At 41.0% G+C, this 24,196-nt stretch overlaps 1 protein-coding gene across 6 annotated transcripts in view; it reads right to left on the bottom strand.

The window, feature by feature from the left end:
- arhgef10 (Rho guanine nucleotide exchange factor (GEF) 10) overlaps positions 1-24,196 on the bottom strand; it is a 281,643-nt gene that overhangs the window by 27,337 nt on the left and 230,110 nt on the right. For all 6 annotated transcript variants that reach the window (XM_043679127.1, XM_043679118.1, XM_043679163.1 and 3 more), the window contains 2 exons: positions 14,964-15,106; positions 2,424-2,598 (listed from right to left, as the gene is read on the bottom strand). In XM_043679127.1, coding sequence (XP_043535062.1) covers positions 2,424-2,598; positions 14,964-15,106 — 318 coding nt within the window. The remainder of the gene's footprint in view (positions 1-2,423; positions 2,599-14,963; positions 15,107-24,196) is intronic.

Below are 24,196 nucleotides of genomic sequence, written 5' to 3'. Positions count from 1 at the left end.
GAGACTCCACATTTCAGGTATTAGCCTTTATCACATTCCTGAAGAAGGGCTTATGCCTGAAACATCGACTCTCCTGTTCCTCGGATGCTGCCTGACCTACTTTTTCAGTGCCACCCTTTTTGACAATAACTATGGATAAAGACATGGATCAGCAACTTGGATGTTCTCAGCCTGGTGACTTCTACATGAGAGTAACAGCCTCAGGGAAAGAAACTTCCTTACATTTTTCTTTTCCTGTTGGAGCTGCTATTCTGATTTTCTTCAAAGGCTATGATAGAATCATAGAGGCCTTACAGTACAGTAAGAGGCCGGTTGGGCCACTGTGTCTATGCCAGTCATCGAGCAAGCATTTATTTTAATCCCATTTTCCATCACTTGGCCCATCGTCTTGTATGCTATGATGTTTCAAATGTTTATGTAAATAGCTCTTAGATATTTTGAGGTTTCCTTTTACCTTTGAGAAGGCATGGATTAGGCTGGGTGGGGAGACATGACTGAAGTGTACAAAATTATGAGAGACATGCACAGTGTAGATGAGAAAAAATATTTAAATGGAGAGGTCAATAATTAGGGGCCATACATTTAAGAGAAATGGCAGCTAGCATAGAAGGGATTGCAGGAAGTTAGTTTTCATCCATATGGTGGTAGAGCTGGTATATCACAATATTAAAGAAATATTTAGATGAACACTTCAAATGTCACATCATAGAAGACTACTGGCCAAGTTCTGGAAAATTGGATTAGAATAGCTAGACCACTGATGACCTGCATGGAAAAGATGGGCTAAAGGGCCTCTTTCTGTGCTGTAGAACTCTATGATCACTTCCATATTCACCTCCAAGTCACAGATTTTAAATAGCGACAACGTCACAGTTTCGTCTTCTTAAATGGATCAAAATCATACAATTCCATACTTTAACAATGGGAGTGCTTTTATTGCAGCAGTTTTTAAAAGGTGGCTCAAAACCAGCTTCTCAAGGACACCTATAAAGCAGTAATAATTACTTACTCTACCTACAATGCTCATACTCCAGAAGAAATGAAGAAAGGAAGTCAGCAACTCAAGCCTTTACACATTTGTCAAAATGTTTTAAACTGGGTTTTGATATTGATTAGGTGGCACCTTATAAACTTCCCTAGAGTCTCTCTTAGCAAGCCACATGAATAATGAAGAAGACTGAGCTAGTGAGCGATCCTCTCACAGAAATGACCAAAAGAGCCAATTTCAAAGAAATGCTTATTGGATGTCAGATTTCAACCAACAGTGTTTGTTTTTACAAACACCGGCTTATCATCTTTGTCTTATTTAGGTTAGCAGACTGGAAAATCACAGGCTACTCCAGTGGGCTCTCCAGCAAGAAGTAAAACCTAACGTTAGTCTTGATTTTGTTTAAAGCAGTTAAATTGTGTAAGCTTTACAATAGTGCTTCATTTGTACTTTGTGTTAATATTTCTCAATCTGTGAATAAATATTTAAATAGATTTGGTTTTGATGTAGTAGTCTGGAAATGTGTTAGATTGTGCTTCTTTGTTGATGGGGAGAACATGTGGAGAGCCAATTGATCACGTAGTATGGGGTTCACAATAATACAGTTAGTTGCTAAACCTCAGCCACGCTAATCCATATCAGTAGAGAAAGAAAGTACAAATGTTTTTTGCCAAGAGATTTGTTCTAGCTCACTAGAGAACACCGAAGACACAAAGGCTGGCATTTAGTTGCAGCAGCAAATGCCTGCTATCTGGATTAAATAAGTGAACTAAGCCATTGCCAGGAAACACCAGGATTGCAATGGCTATTTTACTGGTGGCAATGGTCAACAAATAACCAATTAAAGATGATGCCTTACCTCACTGAGCTGTCAGAGGCCCAGTTGCTCAGTAGCACCACAGACAAAGTTTGCTACTGCTGAAGCTGCAGGAAAAAGGAGAGAGAGCACTGCCATGCTGCATGACTCTCAAGAAGTGAGCAAGGAATTGTTTTAACTTATCAGTACCAGGCATACAGGCCTAGAAGCCACTGTCTGGCTGCTTCAATTTGCTTGTCAGTCTTTTGTCGAGGTAGAAGGCTCTCTCGACACCAGTAAAATGTGGTAGAAACATAAAAAGTTTGCTAATTGATCAGTTAATTGGATTCGTTAATTGGCTGTCTTTCTCTGGTTTGAGCAAGCTGGTGCCATTCCCACTTTTGGGAATGTCATGTGGCATTTGGATTTCTGTCTTATGCTTCCCACTGGCATGAGCTATTCTGCTCTTAGACAATTTCCAGAGCACTGACAAAATCCTAGGCATGGTGTAGAACACCGATATTCCATAGTTAATTAAAATTTAACTTCAAATGAACTGTTAACCATATATAATACTGAAATGTTGCTGACTTTTTGTTCAGCAAAGGACAGGCGTACCTTTCTGGGGTGCTCGCATACCTGCTATCATGTTATGGATAGGAGTGGCAATGTTGATGTCTTGAAGATGCTCAAATGTCTCTGTGTGAAACAAGCGCAGAGCAGAACCTGAATGGAAGGCTATCCAGACTCCAACACCAGCCACAGCCATATGTGAGATGACCATCCCTTCTTCCTGATGAGCCTCAAACTGTTGCTGAAAAAGGTGCGAAAAGAAGAACACTGAATAAAATGAAATTTAAGAATAAGTAGAAATTCACATCCAGTGACTCAAGTTAAAACAATCCTTCGCAAAAACATATACATTCAAAGTAGAAAAATGTCTCAAGAGTAATACAAATGAACACAGAATCCACCAATGAGATATATGGAAGGATATCAAAAAGCTTGGTCATTGATGTGAGTGTTAAAAAGCTGAAGGAGCGGAGGAATATGAAGTAACTTGTTCCAGCTTCCTAACAGTCTCTGCGTTCTTTCAATTCAACCTTTTCTGTCTCCAATTTTAGTTACACCACTAGCTGCCAATGTCCTAAGCTCTGGAATTCCTTCCTGGGATCTTCCAGTCTCTCTGCTTTTTCTTTCCTCTTTTTTAAGATGCTCAGAAACTACCTCTGACAAGTCAGCTTTTCTAGAACCTCTTCCTACAGCCTTTGTCAAATTTTGTTTGAGGATATCCCTGACATTTTGAGATGTTTTACTATATTAAGTGTGCATACAAATGCAAATACTTATTGTTGAGATGGAGGGATTTAGGAAGATGCAGACCAATGTGCGCTGGAGCTGAAGCTGGCAACTGTATTTGGAATTCCCTCCAAAGGGCCCAAATTGTCTAGTAGGCATTTCTGGTTGCTTCCTAAGATTACAAATCCTGGAGTTAGAATCAGAGATTTTGGAGTGTTCTAACTCACTTATCTTTCCTATAGTTACCCAGGAAAAATTAGAGGAGTGAAAGCTTGCTCCAACTCCTGGCCAATTACAAAGCTGATTGCAATCATGTGTCAACACACTCCTGTACCATACCCGGTCTGATGTGATGCACACTCATAGCAAACATACCTGCCCTCCATCTGACACCATCACCATCCCATTCCCCACAACCCCAGCTTCTGACCCACACAGAACTGGACCCATTACTCACCACTCCCCAAGACTGGACATCCCTGACATTCCTCAAATAACAATGCCCCAACCTGACATATGCTAAGCATTTGGCCATTTTCCTGCCACCCTATTCTCACAGCACACCTCACACCTATACCCACCATACCTGCTTACAAAATCTGTGGAACTTCCTGCCTAGTGAAGCAGTTGAGGCAACATCGTTGGATGTTTTAAAGGTAATGATGGATACATTTTTGAACAGTCCAAGGAATTAAGGGTTACGGTGAGCAGGTGGTAAGCGGAGCTGAATCCACAAAAAAATCAACTCATGATCTTATTGATTGGCCAGAGGGCCAACTCTTGCACCTACTCCTTATGTTCTTAGTACACACCTATATTCTCTCAGCATTTGCCAATGTGACTTCAGAATCCTTAAATTGTTGAACAGGGCAGCTATTGTCAGTAATGGTAGTGTGGTTTCAATGCTAATCCACTCCCCTGTTGTTTTGGAGTTCTTGGCCTGGACTAGACTACTTCAACTGGGAAGGATCCTGCCCTGAATGATTATATGAGGAACTCCGCTGAAGGTAAGTGTGTATTGTTTTGTTATGTGATCAAGGTACATAATGGTGTTTCTGAGCCTGGGCTTTCGTATGTGCTCAGTCCTTTGCTAAAACAGGAAACAAAGTAATAGAGAGCTTTGACTCCCTTTTTCTGAGGTATGCAATGATTACGTAACACAAGTCATTTTTGAAACCTAGACGAAGCCATTCTGAAACATTAAGAGAGCTTTGTGACTGAAGAGCTCCTCCAAAATTAGTTTGCATTCAAAAATGAAAGCGCTCACTCTATACTGGTGGTTAGTTTTTGAGCAAAATATACATTTGCAGTATTTTAGATATATGATGTATTCATGGCTTGAGTTCAACCACAAATAGCTCACATTCTTCCCTAGGCATTGCCAAAATAATGAGAGACAGTCAACAAAGCCACTGTTGAATCAAACATTTTTGTAGCATTGAGAACATCTGCAATAAATGTTGCACTCATGTGCTGACTGGTAAAGAAAAAAGATTCTGACAGCAGTAATACTATGTTAGCTACAAACTCCAGGTCATCTGGATATTATTCCCCTTTAAAAATTCCCTTCCCAGGGAAGCTCTTCAATCAAAACTGTTTGGCACTGAAGCAAAAGCATGGCACAAAGATGTAAATTATGTTGAAATTCCTAATTGCCAATGCAATGCAAGTAATATAGAACTTTTCTTGCACTCTAAATTTAGATTACTTATAATGTGGAAACAGGCCCTATGGCCCAACAAGTCCACACCGACCCGCCGAAGCGTAACCCATCCAGACCCATTCTCCTACATTTACCCTTTCACCTAACACAACGGGCAATTTAGCATGACCAATTCACCTAACGTGCACATTTTTGGACTGTGGGAGGAAACCGGAGCACCCGGAGGAAACCCACGCAGACACGGGGAGAATGTGCAAACTCCACACAGAGAGTCGCCTGAGGCGGGAATTGAACCCGGGTCTCAGGCGCTGTGAGGCAGCAGTGCTAACCACTATGCCACCGTGCCGCTCACTGTCAAATTTAATGTCAGCCATCTGAGAAACTGGTTCTGCCCCTTGAGATGGCAATAGATACTAGATTGCAACCACAGATAAGCAGACAGTACAACATTAAATAGCTAAAATTTTACTTCTCCCTTCATCCCTCAGTTGTTCTAAATTATTTTTTATATGCTTATGAAACTCATTATTATTTCCCTTTATATTCCTGCTTGTCTCTTCTCGTTGTATGCTTCAACTCTTTTAAATTCTCTTTACATCTCCCTCCAACAATTCTGATATCCTTCTTGTTTTCCTTCATTATAATCAGCTTGAACTTATCACATGACCCTCTTCAGCTTCAGTTCAACCTGTTTGACCAAAATAACTCCACGCTTCAACAAATATGAAATTGATCAATCATTTGGAGTTCTTTGAAGTAGTAGTACATGCAGGGGATAAAGAGGAACTGGTGAATATAGAGTCATTGAGATGTACAGACCCTTTAGTCCAACTCATCCAGGCCGACCAGATATCCTGAATAAATATAGTTCCATTTCCCACATTTAGCCCATATTCTGCTAAACCCTATTCAAATATCCTTTCAGATGCCTTTTAAATGTTGTAATTGTACCAGCCTCCACCATCTCCTCTGGCAACTCATTGCATACATGCACCACCCTCCGCGTGAAAAAGTTGTCCCATAGCTCCCTTTTAAATCTTTCCCCTCTCACTTTAAACCTATGCCCTCTAGTTTTGGACTCACTCACCCAAGGGAAAAGACTTTGTCAATTTACCTTAACCATGCCCCTCATGTACTTAGATTGCCAGAAGGCATTTAATAAGATTCCACATCAATGATTGTTGTGGGAAGTAAAAGCTCACGGTGTATTGGCAAGAAGACAGCATCGGCTGGCTAACAGGAAACAGAAAGTAAATACAAGATGATCTTTCTCAGGTCAACAAAATACAGTAAGTGGGATGCCACAAGGAGTGGGACCTCAACTGTTCACAATTTATGCAAATAACTTGGAATGAAGGAACGGTAGGGCTGTTTGAGAAATCTGCGGATGACATAAGGATGGGTAGGAAAGAAAGCTGTGAAGGGAACATAAGGACAATACAGTAAGATATAGATATGTTAAGTGAAATTGTATGATTCAGCAAATGGAGCACAAAGCGGGCAAATATGAAATTGTCTATTTTGGAAGGAAGAATGCAAAAGGAAACCCGTCAGAGATGCAGAGATCTGAGATACAGAGGAGCTGGCTGCCCCAGTGCAACCATCATGGAACTGTAGTATACAGGCACAGCAAGGTATAATGAAAGGTAATGGAATATTATTTATTACGAGATGAATTGAATACAAAAATAGGGATGTATACTTCACACCCTGAGAAGAACTTTTCCTTTTCAATTCACATATCATGGTGACAATAGGTCAAACACAAATGACATTATAAATGTTATAATCTTGGGAGTCAGTTAACTGGGATCTCTGAGATGTAGGACCGCCAGCAGATACCTGTTGAATTGCAAAGATAAATATTCCTCACAGAAAACTCTTTCTGGAAGAGGAGTTGAAATTAAAATTATTTTCCTTACTTTGAAACATTGACTCGCTTGAGAAACTCTCCACTTATATTCTATTTTTTTTCCCTTAGTTTCTTCACAATTAACAGCTTATCTATACTGAGGCGTGAGGGCAGGAGTGACAGTTGTCCACTCAGTGTAAATTGCCAGTCTTGACATTATATGCCTACGCTTGTTGACTTGTGGCTGGGGTAGCTTGCTCCACTAATCCTCCTTTTGTTGCTGAGTATAAAGGTCGGTCTAACGATCGGTGGTAGAGGATAGACTGACAAGAAGATGTACTTGTCTTCGATAACTAGGTACATTTTATTGTATGAAAGCAAAAGGTACAATTAATAGGCCTATTTACAAATATCAGGAACCAGGGATGTCACATCTGTTTCCACTGGAAACTGCTCACCCAAAGATTACATTGGGCTAAAACAACATCAACACAACCTCTTTCATAATCATTCCTCATATAAGACAAACGTACAGGGTTGTCAAATCCTACGAACAGGTACTGAATACAGAAACTGTTGAGTTCACAATGGTCTCATGACAGGAGAAAATGTTATTTCAGTAATAATTTGAACATTAACATGCATTTGCAATAAAATGAAACAAAACTAAATTATTCCAAATCCATAGAGTAATGTGACTGGGATAACATTAAATTCTCACTCTGGGCTGCTATCGCTGTGTAGGTGCACTATGTTGACTCCATTTCTGCTGATTGAATAAAGTATGCTTCTCTTCACTTGCACCATTAAAAGCACACAGTCATTTGACAATTTTAGGTTCAACAACCTCATTAATATCAACACCTCTAATCCATACAATATAATTTGCATGACATACCAGTTTAGCTGTCAGTGCACCTCACTAAGTAGCAGGTTTCAGAGGGATACAATAACAAGTCTGAAGAACTAAGCATTTACATTAACCTAAAAGATGAATTGCCATTTCCACCACCTTCAGCATGTTGCCACTGTCAAATATATCATCCTGCTTACTTTACAGTGTTAGGACAGGACCATTCCCCCAATGACACCCTGGCCACTCTTCAAGTACCCCAAAAACTCTGCCTTCTTCCTATGGAAGCTCAGGAAATTAAATATCTATCCTTTAGGATGCTCTCGCTCAGGCCACAAGTACTCCTTCCATGTGAAACAAAAATTTACATGTACTTTTTTTCAACTTGAATATACAATACATGCTGCTCACAATGTGGCCTGCTGAGCAATGGCGAGACCAAATGCAAACTGGATAACTCATTTGCAGAAGACTTCTATTCAGTCTGCAAATATAATCCTGAGCTTCAAATTGCCTGTCTTTTTAATTCTGCACCTCACACTTTTACTGACCTCTTGGCCTGGTGCAGTGTTACCAAGAAGATTCAGCTAAAGTGCAAGGAATTCCACCTTATCTTTTGATTAGGTATTTCAGAGACCAGATACAACCCTGAGTTTAACAATTTTGGACTGTAATTTCTGCCCCCACTTTACTTCCCTTTCTTTGCATGTTTTGGTGCTAATCTTACTTCTCTTGTTTTCATTTTTGGACAGTGACTGCTCATCATTTGGGCCTTAACAATTCCTGTGGACATGTTTTTGTTTCTTTACCGGCCCTATTCTCACTCTGTATTCCTCTGCCCTATTAACTATTTTTCTTTTAACTTTTCACCCAGACTTTCCCTCCAGTTCTTTTTCTATTTTTCTGTATTTAATCAACTTAAAATCTATTACATCTTTAACTTTCTCAAATTCTAATGAAATGTCATCAGTTTAATGCTGGTTCTCTCTCCACAAATGCTGCCAGAAGCTGCATACTTCCAAGATTTTCTGGTTTTACAATATAAACTACATAATTTTACATGTGTGTGCAAAAACGTGCATTAATAAAACACCAGGATGTTCCAAAGTATTTATAACCAATGAAGTGCTTCTGAAATATTGTAAACAAGTGAATTTGCACACAGTGAGCTCCCACAAACATCAAGGAGTTAAATGACCAGGTAATCTGTTTTAAGTCATAGAGATGTACAGCATGGAAACAGACCCTTCGGTCCAACCCATCCATGCCGACCAGATATCCCAACCCAATCTAGTCCCACCTGCCAGCACCCAGCCCATATCCCTCCAAATGCCCCTCATAATTTTGTAAACCTCTATAAGGTCACCCCCTCAGCCTCCGACACTCCAGGGAAAACAGTCCCAGCCTGTTCAGCCTCTCCCTGTAGCTCAGATCCTCCAACCCTGGCAACATCCTTGTAAATCTTTTCTGAACCCTTTCAAGTTTCACAACATCTTTCCGATAGGAAGGAGACCAGAATTGCACGCAATTGTGATGTTGATTGCTTGATAAATACTGATCAGGACAGTGTAGAGAACTCCTTACAATTCAGGTATATACGCACAGTCATAGAAATGTACAGGAAACAGACCCTTTGCTCCAACTCATCCATACCAACCAGATATTCTAAATTGATATAATCCCATTTGCCAGCATTTGGCTCATATCCCTCTAAACCCTATTCATATACCTTTTCAGGTGCCTTTTAAATATTGTAATTGTACCAGTCTCAACCACCTCCTCTGGCACTTCATTCCGTATACATACCACCCTCTGTGTGAAAATGTTGCCCCTTTTAATTCCTGCATTGTAATGAAACCAGTACTTCTGGAAAGAAAAAGTATACTGTCCAACACTCCAAACACTTACAATTAACCTCTTCTTGCTTCTACCAGTATCCTAGTATAATTATGATCAAGTTCAAAAACTGTTTGAAGCAATCTTCAGTTACTTGTTGTGGCGAGAGTAAGATTTGCTCAGTAACCCCCACATGTTTCAGTAACAAGAACAAACTGTGGCACTGACTCATCGCTGTAATTGTAATCACTGCTTCTGTAGCAGTTAAGTCAATGTCCTGAATGAAAGTTTGAGGCTTTCTCTGTACTGGTGTCTTTCAGGCATTCCAACAAAAACATTGCTTCAATATTGGTAGTGGGATTTCACAACCTAACACCACATGAGGTGATAGTTACATAACACGATCTTACCGGAAAGGCAAACAGTAGCATCTTTGTTTCAAGTTAATTAAAGTAAAAGCCTGAGCAATTTGCAGCTAAGTTACCATGGAATAGTCCAGCATTAACCTTCACTTACACACTGATTAAAATTAAGTGGGCAGAGAATAGATTGCAAAATACTTTCGAGACATAGCAGTGCTGAGCTGGATTTGAAAGAAATGCCAATTCGTGAGTTGTTTAATGTCGGCCTCAGGCTTCGCTGTGGTGAATGTACAAGAGGAGGACAGGGGTACAGTGTGGAAACCTCCTTGGTTGATCTCTGCCCAAGATCTGGGTCATTTGAATTCCAAGACCTTGCCTACATTTAGTCTCTGCAGCCTTAAATCAGTCGGACTGAGGTTAGTGCTGCATGGTGGGATTGGAAATTGGGTTCAGAGTCTTAAAAAAATGCAAGGAATGCTTGGCATAACCTCAGTGCTGGGCAAGGGCTTTGACCACTGATGCCAATGCTGAGGGGACGAGGCAAGACTGACTGGGAGGGTTAGCGAATAACCAGAAATCTGCAGACCTTTGAATCCTGCTAGATCATCCATGAACTCGAAACAAGATTCAGTATGCAGAGTAGCCTTGCATGGGGCTATACGCACCTTAAAGCAAGCCCAATGGTATCAAAAGGTGTTTGCAGAGCTCTCAGGACAACAGTTTCAGCCTCTACAACCTACTGTTGCATTGGCCCATTCGGTGACAACAGAGTCATACAGCACGGAAACAAAGCATTCCAACCAATCCACGCTGAACATAATCCCAACCCCGCCTGTTCCTGGCCCATCTCCATCCAAACTTTTCCTATTCATGTCCTTCTCTAAGTGTCTCTTAAACATTGTAACTATGCCCCCATCCACCATTTCCTCAGGAATTTCATTCCACACATGAAGCACCCTCTGTGTAAAAAATTTGCCGCTCACATCTTTTTTAAATATCTCTCCTCTCACCCTAAAAATGTGCCCCCTACTTTTAAAATCCTCCAGTTACCCTATCTACACATCCTCGCTACGCTTGTAAATTGGGCCCATGAAGGAAGAAGAGAAACATATGTTAATTTTTATCCTCCCAAAAAAGGAACTTATTTCATCTTGCTCTTCACAAGTTTACACCACTCCAGGTGTCTGGGTTGCAAAGCTAAGTCATTGGGTGTGTTACTTACAGTAAGAGCCCATTACTGAGCTGGGGAACTATGCTGGGGTGAGTACCAGAGGTTCTAGAAAGACACCTCAGGTACTTACACTGGGAGAGTGCTCTCTCGGTTTTGAACCTTCAACTCTATTGCCCTCCTTTCCCTTTTGATAATAGTCTCCATCTGTGATTACACCTGTAAGTTTACAGCTCTCATTAAGCCACATTCATTAAAATCCTAAATTTTCATTAATACAAGCCCAATTATACACTCAAGCAAAAATAATAAATAAGTAGAATATAATGAATAAGTACAACACAGAAGACAATCACCTGATGAAGGAGCGGCACTCCGAAAGCTAGTGTGCTTCCAATTGATTAGATTAGATTCCCTACAGTGTTGAAACAGGCCATTCGGCCCAACCAGTCCATACTGACCCTCCGAAGAGTAACCCACCTTCTACCCATTTCCTTCAGACTAATGCACCTAACGCTATGGGCAATTTAGCACGGCCAATTCACATGACTTGCACATCTTTGGACTGTGGGAGGAAACCGGAGCACCCGGAGGAAACCCACGCAGACATGGGGAGAATGTGCAAACTCCACACAGACAGTTGGCCAAGGCTAGAATTGAACCTGGGACCCTGGTGCTGTGAGGCAGCAGTGATAACCACTGTACCACCGTGCCGCCCAACACAATTAAACCTGTTGGACTATAACCTGGTGTTGTGTGCTTTTTAACTTAACACAGAAGAAAGCCATTTGGCCCATTATGTCTGTGCTGGCCTTGTGAAGGAGCAATTCACCGACTGCCACTCTCCTGTCTTTTCCTCTATAGTGCAGAAAATGTTCCCTTTTCATATAATGATTCAAATCCAATTTACCCTGCTTCCACCACACTCAGGTAGTGCATTTCAGGTCCTAACCACTTGCTGCATATGAGAAAGCTTTCCTCATGGTGCCTTGGCTTCATTTGTCAATTACTTATATCTTCAATATTAATCAAAAGAGAGCAATGTTTCAACTTGCACTCATCAGGACAAATCACAAGAATGCCAAATTTTAAACAACCACAACGAGTTCCACAACAGGAGAAAAGGGTGTTGATTGGTTGCCAAGTCAACTTTTACTGGCTGAGACATTGCCATGGAAAATGCAACTGGGAACCAGAATTTCCATTCCTGGTAATGTAAATAAATGAGCTATATTACAATCTTGGATGATAATCTCAAACTAGTATTTAGTGTACCAAAGGACGCACTGAAGATCAGCCAGCTGACCAATTGCAGAGTCACAACATAAGGCCTCCAGGAAAGAAAACATTAAAAAGTCGGAAAAGGTTTGGGTGTTCTACTTGCTTACCTGTCTAAAACATCAAAAGACACAGTTGGAGCAAATAGAATGCTAGGGAAGCATTGACAGTCCAGTTGATTTTAAGACAAAGTGTGCTACTTTGCTCTTGTATAAAATTTTGGTCAGGCTTTATTTGACTGGTTTTGGTCTCCCTCCTCAGTGGCTGATAGGAGGTTTTAGCGAAGAGATAGAGAAGTTTCCAAGAGACTACTTCTCAGTGTAAAACATCATTATTAAGAGACATTAAAAAAGCCAGGACTCTATAGTACAGGGAAACACAGACTTAAGGATGATCTGATTGAGATTTAAAAGATAATGGAGTGAATAGATTGTGTTCCCCTTGATAATATGCTCGAATTCAATACAGTCACAATTGTAAGCCATGTTGGATCAGAGCTAGGTTAGACATCAGGATGTGTTTTCTCTCTTCAAACAAATAGTGAAACTCTGGAACATGCTACTGGCTTGTGAGTTGGGCACAGAGTCATCAAATGTCTTGAAGCAAGAGTTGGATATGTTTCTAGTTAGATGAATATCACATCTGAGAAAAGGGTGGTACTTTGTGGTGTGGACAGCTCAGTTGGCTGGATGGCTGGTTGGTGATACAGAGTGACCCTGAAGGTGGGGGGTGGGGGTCAATTTTCACACAGGTTGAGGTTACCCAGAAGATCCAGGTTTCTCAACCTCTCCCTTCACCATGGTTTGGAGTGGGGCAGGGTAGATATATAATGATACATATTGTATCACAATGCTGTGGGACTAGATCTCTGGTCTTTAACCTGTCTGGTACCATTCATACAATTCTGACAATCGACAAGCCTTACCCTCAATAAAATTCTGCACATGAGGTTCTTTGCCCAACACACTTAAAGGCAAACACCTGGAGAGGTCATAAACACACTTGTACTATTGTTTACAAACTTTACAGGACAACTGCACACTCAGTATCATTTCTCTTTTGCTCATTCTTAGGATGTGAATGTTACTGCCAGGACCAAATTTCATGCTCCTCTCGAAATGTTTTTCAGAAGATTAAGAAAAGAAAAAGACATGTTCAAAGCCATGAACAGTTTTGATGTATTAATTATGTAGGAACATGGGAAAAACAGTCGGCCATTCAGATCTTCGCACTGTTCCAAAACTGAATGAGATAATGGCTGATCTGTGGCCTAACTCCACATGCCTGCCTTTGGCCTATACCCCTTAATAACTGTGCTTAATAAAAAAAGTCTCAAATTTAAAACTAACAACAAATCTAGCAACAACTCATCTTATTGAGAAACTGTTTCCACTACTTAATGGAGGATACATATTAACATAATTGACAGAAAATCCAGAAAAAATAATGATGAAAAAGACTTAAGCAGTGAGTTGGGATTGTTGAAAATGTACTGTTTGAACGTATAATGGAAACAGATTTAAAGTTAACTTTCAAAGTGGGATTGACTAAATACTTGAATGGGAAATAACTGCAGATCTATGGGGAAATATAGGAGGAATGGGATTACTTGGATAGCTCTAAGACCAAACACAAGGCTGCTGGGTCAAATGGCCTTCTTTCTGTGCTGCATTAGTGAGTAGCAGTGGAAGGAATCTAATTCATTCATGGAGAAAGAAACATTTACAAAAACACTTTGGGCGAGCGAAAGAGAAATTTAGAAATCACCAAAACTACAATAGAAGCATTAAAAAAATCACCAAAACTACACTAGAAGCATTAAAAAAAATCACATACCTTGATATCTCTGTCTGAGGTTTCATAGTCCCTGCTCCCTTACAGTTCATACTGTTTTTAAAGGCTGCAGAAACACAGAAACTACAACAACAGTGTGATCTCTCCTTGCATTCCAGCCCTCACTTAGAAATTACTAGATTCGCTGGTTGAATGCATGGTAGGATAACATGACACAGATGTACAAAGACTAAATGAAGCATAGCTCGTGTACAGCCCAAACAACGAAAACAAAAATGAAGATGCTTGATAGCTTATGCAGGAGTGGATTGTTGTCTTGGAACCCCAACGAGGAAAGGACTATTGGAACTTGACCAGAATTTGAGAGCACATTGGATTTTAGCATTGCTCCAAACTTGAGAAAAACTGCCTGCAGCTTACCGCTCTTTCCAAGGACAAGGAGAGATAAACAAGGTACAGAACGAGGCAGCTATCTGCTGAAATGTGGGAAATGGGAGGAAACAACAAATTATTCTGTCCAGTAACAAAGGGGGAGGGAAACATGCAAAACCAGGCAGGCTATAGTAGATTGTAGGAGACCACAAGAAAGAGGATTTGTTGATGATGAACTGACCCCCTCAAATTCATGACAGCTGGGTTCTGATTATTCAGGTATGTTCCCAGAGAAGGCTATTTGGCACATTATCTACCAAACCTTTCATTATCAATTGAATTAGATAACTAAATATTTGGGTTTTTACCTTTACAATCCACTAAAGTAGTAAAAAAACCCTTCAGTAAAGTATTGACTCATAACTGGACAGCTGATATCTTACACACCCAAGGTGCCCAATTATATTGGATGAAGTGACAAATTCTAACTTCTTTGATCCACAAAAATGAAAACATGTAAGAGTTGTAAAAATCTGTAGGGGTGACTTAAGGCAGGGCCACATTGACTACACAACTCTTAGCTCAACTCCTGTATTTCCTGGCATAGGTACCTGCAGAAACTGTCGAGCAGTAACTTTTCATTGGAACATTGCACCCAGACAATTTTTTTTAGAAAAACAGATTAGAAAGTTTTCTAACTACCTCCACTGTATGTGTCTTCGTGCTGATGATGAAAATCTGTCCACCAGAAGCAGTCCAGAGCGTGTCTTCCACCACAAGGATGACTTTCACAGGTAGGTCACTAAGTTTCAGCACTTTTGGTGAATCAGCATTCCAAGATCCATCTTCAACAGAGGAATTGAGAGAAAGTAATTTTAAAATGTTTCTATATTCACAAAAAAAGTGGTTGTGTAAAGCACTGCAAGCATTACAGGTATTTTGATAATATCAAAGTATTGTTGATATCGGAGATCTGGAACCGAAACAGACAGCGCTAGAGAAACTTGGCTGGTCTGGCAACATTTGTAGAAAGAGAAACAAAGTTAATGGTTTGAGTCTGATATGACTCTTCCTTGGAACGCAGAATCTTAGTTCTAATTTTGTTTTTGTTTGTGATGTCCTGTATTAAGACACAAGAGAATACCACTTATTGATTTTTCTAGGGATCTGTCAAATGCTAAACTGTTCTTGGCAGAATATTTGTTTATAGGTTCATTTAGATTTTATTTTTACATTTTTAAGAAAAAAAGAAAGATGAATGTATAAATTTTTCTGTCATCTACTTTTAAAACTAAACTCACCGACAAGCAGCACCACATGAAAAACGATGTGGAGGAGAACACACCCGTGAACTAAGCACATTGTTCAAGACTTTTGATCCAGTCCTTCAGTGTTCCCTATGCGCTCTCATCCCACGTACTTCTTGTGTAGGGGACTTCTACTGCCTTCCAAAGATATATATTCTAATACATCAGGACGTCCCATCATATCAGGTAACGGGACCCCATGTGAGAATCTCTCCGGCTATGTCAATGGCATCTTGAAACCCACTGTACAGGGGACCCCCCACCTTCCGTTGTGACACTACAGATTTCTTACAGAAACTCAGCACCCATGGACAAGTCAAACTGGGAACATTTCTTGTCACAATGGACGTTTCAGCATTCAACACCAGCACCCCCCACAATGACTGCATCGCGGCAACAGCCTCAGTATTCAATACCAACAATTGCCAATCTCTGAGCACCATCCTACAACTCATCGGCTTCATCCTCGACCACAACATTTTCTCCTTTGACAACCAGTTCTTCATCCAGACACACAGAACAGCCATGGGGACCTAATTTGCACCCCAAAATGCCAAAATGTTCATGCCCAGTTTTGAACTAGACTTCTTAGTGGCACAGGACTTTCAATCAACACAATACATCAGATATATTGACAACATTTTCTTCCTCTGGATCCATGGCAAGGAGTCACTGAAACAATTACTGAGATATCACTGAGTTTTCTCCCACCATCAGACTTACCATGGACTGTCTCATTCTTGGACACATGCATCTCCATCAAGGATCAGCTCCTCATTCTGCCACAAATCCACTGATAACCTCATGATGCTACACTTCTCTAGCTTTCATCCTAAACATGTTGAAACAGCCATTCCCGACAGACAAGCCCGACACATGCACAAGATCTGGTCAGAAGAACAGGAACGTAACGGACAACTGAAGGTGCTCAAGGATGCCCTCATAAGAACTGGGTACGATGCTCAACTCATCGATTGCCAGTTCCAACGTGCCACAGTGAGAAACTGTAATGACCTCCTGAGGAGACAGACACAGGGTGCAACCGACAGGGCACTCTTCGTTGTCCAGTACTTCCCAGGAGTGGAGAAGCTATGCCATATTCTTCGCAGCCTGCAACACATTATCGTTGAGGATGAGCACCTCGCCAATATCTTTCCTACATCTCCACTCCTCGCCTTTAAACAACCGGCAAACCTTAAACAGACCATTGTTTGGAGCAAACTGCCCAGTCTTCAGGAGAACATCGACCACAACACGTACAACCCTGTCATGGCAACCACTGCAAGACATGTCAGAGTGTGGACATGGATACTACTATTACACATGGGGACACCACTCACCATGTACGCGGCAGGTACTTAACTGACTCGGCCAATATTGGCTAATCTCATACGCTGCAGGCAAGGATGCCCCAAGGCATGGTACATTGGCGAGACCAAGAAGATGCTCCGACAACAGATGAATGGACACCGCACAACAATCAATAGGCAGGGATGTTCCCTCCCATTCGGGGAAGACTTCAGCACTCCACAGTGAGAAACTGTAATGACCTCCTGAGGAGACAGACACAGGGTGCAACCGACAGGGCACTCTTCGTTGTCCAGTACTTCCCAGGAGTGGAGAAGCTATGCCATATTCTTCGCGCCTGCAACACATTATCGTTGAGGATGAGCACCTCGCCAATATCTTACCTACATCTCCACTCCTCACCTTTAAACAACCAGCAAACCTTAAACAGACCATTGTTCGGAGCAAACTGCCCAGTCTTCAGGAGAACATCGACCACAACACGTACAACCCTGTCATGGCAACCACTGCAAGACATGTCAGAGTGTCGACATGGATACTACTATTACACATGGGGACACCACTCACCATGTACGCGGCAGGTACTTAACTGATTCGGCCAATATTGGCTAATCTCATACGCGGCAGGCAAGGATGCCCCAAGGCATGGTACATTGGCGAGACCAAGAAGATGCTACGACAACAGATGAATGGACACCGCACAACAATCAATAGGCAGGGATGTTCCCTCCCATTCGGGGAAGACTTCAGCACTCAGGGACATTTGGTCTCGGATCTTCGAGTGACCATCCTCCAAGGTGGACTTTCAAATAGACAATTGAAGCATCAGGAACAGAAACTTTATGCACATGTTACCTCTTAACCTTGTGCAAATAAACATTGAAACATTGACAAAAGAAGATCATAAAAATCTTTAAACATCAAAGAGATGAAAATCAAGAAAAGTCAACACTTCTCTTTATAAAAAAAACTCATTTACACAAATCATTTTTTAAGAGTTTGAGCTTTAGTGTATTCCTGCCAACTCCGTGAAAATCTGACTTAAACAGTCTGTCTACTGACAGCATAGCTGCACATGTAATTGTTAACACAAATAAACATTTTGCACCTTCTTCCCAGTTTAACAACCTGACCCACATATGATGCTCAAGCTTGTTGCAGGCAAAATTCAGAAATTGTCACGTGACGTCCTTCATTCCTCCATTTTATCTTAAATTAAAAAGACAGACCCAAATGTGGCAATCTCACAAACCACATATTTGTAGTGCACTAACTTGCCAGCCTTGAGGGGTGCTTTCAAAGTTAGGGCAAGAATCACATAACCTACATTTAAAAATCATTTAAGAAAAAAAATCAAAACATACAGTGTTGACAGCAGAGTGAGTTGGTGAATTATTGTGAGTTAAAACTTAGTTTATTAGCTTCTATTTAGATTTTGCAGCAATGGGATTTTGTTTGCGATTATTGTGTACATAGACAATCACCAGTAACTTGAATGAGTTACAGTATTGTACAACAGTGCAGACATTTTTTCCCAGTTCAATTGCAAACCACAAAAAACAATAAATATGACGACTTGTACATTCTTGGATTGCAGACCACAACAAAACCCATATAAAATGTATAAATTATGGGAAGTAAAAGTTAACTAGAAACTTATACTTTCTCATAAAGAACTCTGTTCAATTCAAAGTACAAATAGTGGACTATAATTCATTTCCATTTTAGAATTTTCAGTGGCTTTACATTCTCTGTGGTGAATATTTCATTCCCATTCACATCCCATATAACAAAACCTCCACATTTTGAACCCTTCCCCCATTTAACTGCGATTATACATAAGATTGTAATATGGGAGTACATTACCACCAGCAAAATCTCGCAAGGCCACTAGCAGAACAGGGGCTCCAGTATAGGTGTCTTCGCTCAGGCCAACATCCCAGAATCGAGGCATTGGTTACTGTCAGTCAGCTGCATTGCATGGCCCACATTGTCCACATACCTAAGACAACACCTCCAAAATAAGCTCTCTACTCAAAGTACCATAATGGTAAGTGGTTACCAAGAGAGCAGAGGAAACAGATTGAACAGCACGGAAACAGACCCTTTGGTCCAACTCCATCATGTCAACCTGGTATTCTAAATTAATTATTTGCCAGTATTTAGTCCATATCCCTCTAAACCCTTCCTATTCATGTACACATCCAGATGCCTTTTAAATGTTGTAATTGTACAAGTATCCACCACTTCCTCTGGCAGCTCACTCCATACACAATCTGCCCCCTGCATGAAAAGGTTACCTAGTTCCCCATTAGGTCCCTTTTAAATCTTTCCCATCTTACCTCACACCTATGTCCTGTATCTTTGGACTCCCCTTCCCTGAGAAAAAGACCTTGGCTATTTATCCCATCCATCCCCTCATGATTTTATAAACCTCTTTAAGGTCACCCCTTAGCCTCTGACACTCCAGGGAAAACAGCCCCAGCCTATTCAGCCTCTTCCTAGAACTCAAATCCTCCAACTCTGGAGGGTTTTAACTCCTTGTAAATCTTCTCTGCACCCTTTCAAATTAACAACACCTTTCTTAACAGGAAGACTGTATGAGGAAATCTTCAAAATCTTGGTGAATAGAGTCAACATCCTCACCATCTCATGGGAGTGAATGCACAACCACCTAAACTGGAGAAGGAGCACTTGGGAAGGTGCCAAGTGATAGGCCCAAGTGGATGTCAAGTGCAAACAGCAGAAGTAGTGTGCAAAAACATGGGCCTCTCACACACCCACCTCGTCAAAAGCCACGTGCCCATCTGTAGCAGGGTGCATAGATCCAGCATTGGACTATTAGTCACTTCAGGACTCACTGCACCAGCGTGGAAGAAATTCATCCCCAGACTCAATGGGACTGCCAAAAAAGGGAGAAATAAAAATTCTAATGTGGGGTGGTCTCTGTTTTGGTTACCTTATAAAGAATTGTAAGTTTGTAACAGAAAATGTGTGTGGATGCACACATTAATTATTTATTTATATGGATGAAATTCTTAATGGGAGAGAAGGGTTGAAGGCAACAATGGGTTAAGAACATAATAAGTTTAGCATCAGACTTTGCAATGCTTTTTTAAAACTCAGCCATCATTTTCCCAGGGTTCCTGAGCAGAATGTGGGCATGATGATAGCTGCCATTTATTTGTGGAAGGATTTCTAGGAAAGAAAGCCTTGACTGGGTTCAGAGTGGCTAATTCTACCTTGATGCTTGAGGTTTCATCAAGCACACAACAAAAAGTAGTGAAATGTGGGATAAAACTATTGTAAATCTCCCATTTTCTACCTCTACTCAGAGAGCCTGGTGCAAGCTGATCCTGCAGTGAATTGCTGCTGCCTGTGGTGGGGTGGATTTGGTGGGGAAAGAGTGATAGGGGTCAGTGTCTTGAGTCAGGCAGGCAAGGAGAGAAATGGCCCAGAAAGTGAGCAGTTGGATTGTGGAACTTGGAACTGGATACATTGCCATGAGGGTTCAACTACCTCACAAGGACAGGAAAGCTGAGTGACATGCCTACTTTTCAGTTGTCAACCCCCATACTCCGACTTTCCCAGTATTCACCTGCATGGAAACTCTCAGATGACACACCCCACAGCTCATTCATTCTTCTCTTTCAAAGCAGCTTTTAACACCTTCATCTGAATTGCCAAGACCAATAGTGACCCTCGTTTTTATACCATCTTATACTCATGTCTCACAGTCACAGACTCACAATTGTTATTCCATCAACTCCATACAATCTGATCCTCATGCTTATAGTTCCCTGCTTTCTTCACTTGGAGAAAAACACATACTTCCAGGGAGGGATTGAGATTTGAGGTGACCCTGAGCAACAGTCACCCAAAGGAGTTGGATAATGGCAGGGTGGTGGAATGTTTTGTCCTTGGAGATGGAGAAAAGAAATATTTCAGACTCCTAGGAATAGGTTTAGAAATCACATTTGGCATGTAACAATATCACTGATGTCACAACCTGATGTTTTACTTATTCTCTGTTAGTTCTGATTCATCTTGCTGAATTCCAAAAAGTCTGCAAAGTTTGACAGATGAGTGGGAGTGGGCCCAGGAATTCATGTTCGATTTGAGTTGATTTGGTTTGACTTATTATCGTCACATGTACCTACAGCCAGTGACAGGTTTTGTTGTGTGTGCAGTACAGGCAGGTCTCACCATACAAAGTGCATTAGAGTAACAGAACAGAACAAAGAATACAATGCTAGAGGTTTACAGAGAGCGAGATCAACATTAAATTGAGGTCCATTCATAAGTCTAATAACAGCAGGGAAGAAATTGTTCTTGAATCTATTTGTACATGTCTACAAGTGTTTATATCTTCTGCCTGATGGAAAAAGATGGAAAAGTGTATAACTGGGGTGGGAGGGGTCTTTGATTACATTGGTTGCTTTCCTGAGGCAGCGCGAAGTATAGACGGAGTCAATAGATGGAAGGCTGATCTGTGAGATGGACTGGACAGCATTCACAATTCTCTGTAGTTTCTTGTGGATTTGGTAACAGCATTTGCCAAACCACATTGTGGTGGATTCACATAGAATGCTTTCTATGGTGCATCTATAAAAATTGATAAGAGTCCTTGATGACATGTGAATTTCCTTTACCTCCTGAGCATGCAGAGACATTGCTGTGCTTTCTTGACCATTGTGTCGACATGGGAGGATCAGGAGAGACAATTAGTGATCATCACTCTCAGGAACTTGACGCTCTCGATCATCTGCACCTCAGCACCACTGATGCAGATCCTTCACTCTCCTTATTGGACTCAGTGACCAGCTCCTTTCTTTTGCTGATGTTGATGGAGAGATTGGTGTCTTTACACCATGCCACTAAACACGTAATCTTTTTCCTGTATTCTGTCCCATCATTGGTCACACATCAAATGGGCATGGAGAAGTTGTCACATGGTTAGGACACATGGCTAGTGAGCATGAGCAGTATTGGGGACGAATAAGGTAAAGGTAAAGTTGCCATACTCTTACCAAACCATAGGGCTGCTCTCTCATCAGAGAGCGAGAGATGATTGATGGTGATGGTTTAAGTGCGGATCACCAAGCCTCAGGCAAGGGGAGAGAGTAACCTCAGCTGGTGCAGAAACTGAATCTGTGCTGTTAGTATTACTCTGCATTGCAAATCAGCCATCCAGCTAACTGGCCCCCAATATTAGAGACAGTAATAAAGAGTTCTCAGTGGCAGATGCAGGAGACGTTTTTTTCAACAGGGGTAGTTACTGAAGGTTGGGGGTGATTGATAAAGTTAATTCTGGAGCAGCATCAGAAAAAGTGCATGCTTCTGTCAAGCACTTGTAGTGCTACCTTGGAGAGATTAGAAAAGTCCATCTCAATGCTATATATCTCAGGCATTTGTGCTGATGCCTATATCCATGGAGAGAATGTCCAACTGACCGAAGCATCAGACACAGTAGACAATCGACTATGTATTGATCCTGATCCATTGCCTTTGTAGTTAGTCTGTCAGTTGAAACATGATTTGGAAAAAAACATCACCTTGGTCCTTCAGTTTCTCACCTGAGGACCAGGAAAGTTCTGTTCATCTTGATAATCATGGACGTGATGGTGGACCATCAAAATGATGATGCAGAAAGGAGGTGGAAATCTGCTGAAGGAACTTCCATTCCTGAGTGCTTGCCCTCAACCCCCTTAGATTATCTGGAGGTGGATTACTCATAATAAGCACAGAATTACCTGCTTCTTTCAGTTTTGTCCATCAAATATGGCCTCTTGCTTTTTTTTTTACCCTAGATGCTTCTCTCCATGCCGCACATTAATCCAGCTGCTTCTTACTCTCAGCAAGAGGCTATAAGTTGTTTATTGTTTTACAGAGATAATGCAACTGGCACTGAATTATCATATTGGGCTCTGGCTACTAACCAATAGTCACTTGTGGTTTTTGGTAGTTTGATGCCACTGATCTTTCTTTCTAGATACTTTCTAGTCAATCTGTTCAGGGATGTTATGCCACATCTCTGGAGCAGGTGTGACTGAAGATGGGGCTCTTGGCTCAGAAGTGAGATTAGATTAGATTCTCTACAGTATGGAAACAGGCCCTTCGGCCCAATCAGTCCACACCGACCCTCCGAGGACTAACCCACCCAGACCCAACCAGAGGTAGGGATACTACATCACAAAAACCCTCAAGTTCTACTTTTCATGTTCAAGTCCCATCTGTCTTAGATGCAAGTTTGAAATATTGATTATAATTGTAAAATGTTCTCTGTTACAGCTGTTCCTATGATTTCTGAATGATTGGTGTTAATGCAGACTAGTATCCAGAGTCCTAGGCTAATGTTCTGCTGATGTGATCCCATGATGGTTACACACAGTTTCTCTATATCGAAATGGCCCAGCCGCCTCTGAAGGGGTTTTGCACACCTTTGTCATTCTGTCTCTCCCCATCAGTCATCATAGGATCACATCAGCAGTACATTAGCCTGGAACTCTGGCTACTAATCTGTATTAACACCAATCTGCTGTCAATCTTCTCTTACACAGAAAAACTAAAGTATCTCACAGAACTGAAACAGCACATCAGTGGGATGTATGGTGAAATTTTATCCTTCTTTTTCCTCCTTGTAATTGTAATTTAACAAAATTGGGTTAAACCACCCCTGATGCAGCACTATAACAAAAACATTAACTGAGGATGAATGGAAATGTATATAAAAGCAGAACGGAAGCTTATTAAATATACTGAGTCTAAAGACTTATTTAATTATCAGTGGTAGAGGATAAACCATTAGAAAGTCTTGACAAGAGGCACTTATCTTACATAACAAGGCACAATTTAACTACAATGAAAGCAATAAGTACAACTAACATTAATGAGCTGGGCTAAATTACAACTACCAGGATCTAGCGATGACATCTCTCTCCATCAGGACCTTGGGCTAAAATCCTCGATTCACCATTCAAAGCCAGAGGACCACCATCAGATTGGGTGGGAACTAATGCAACTTAGCTTTACATCTTCAGAACTATTACCTCATGAAACAGATCAGTCACGTACTTTCATTTGAAGTACTGTTACTAGAGTTTTTGTTAACCCATACATGTAATAATTCTCATCTGTGGCTCTGAAATGACTGGATTGCTCAGTCACTTCAGAATGCAGGCCAGTGACAAATATTATTGTCGTGGAGCTGGATCACATCTCAGCTACAGTGGATAAGAACTGATAGTTTCCTTTTAGTGACGCCAGTATTTAAAAAAAATTAACTGAATCTAAATTTTTAAAGTACTCGTAGTGTGATCT

Source organism: Chiloscyllium plagiosum, chromosome 3 (assembly GCF_004010195.1).
Source record: "Chiloscyllium plagiosum isolate BGI_BamShark_2017 chromosome 3, ASM401019v2, whole genome shotgun sequence".
Classification (NCBI taxonomy): domain Eukaryota; kingdom Metazoa; phylum Chordata; class Chondrichthyes; order Orectolobiformes; family Hemiscylliidae; genus Chiloscyllium; species Chiloscyllium plagiosum.
This window is presented reverse-complemented; position numbering and strand designations above follow the sequence as displayed.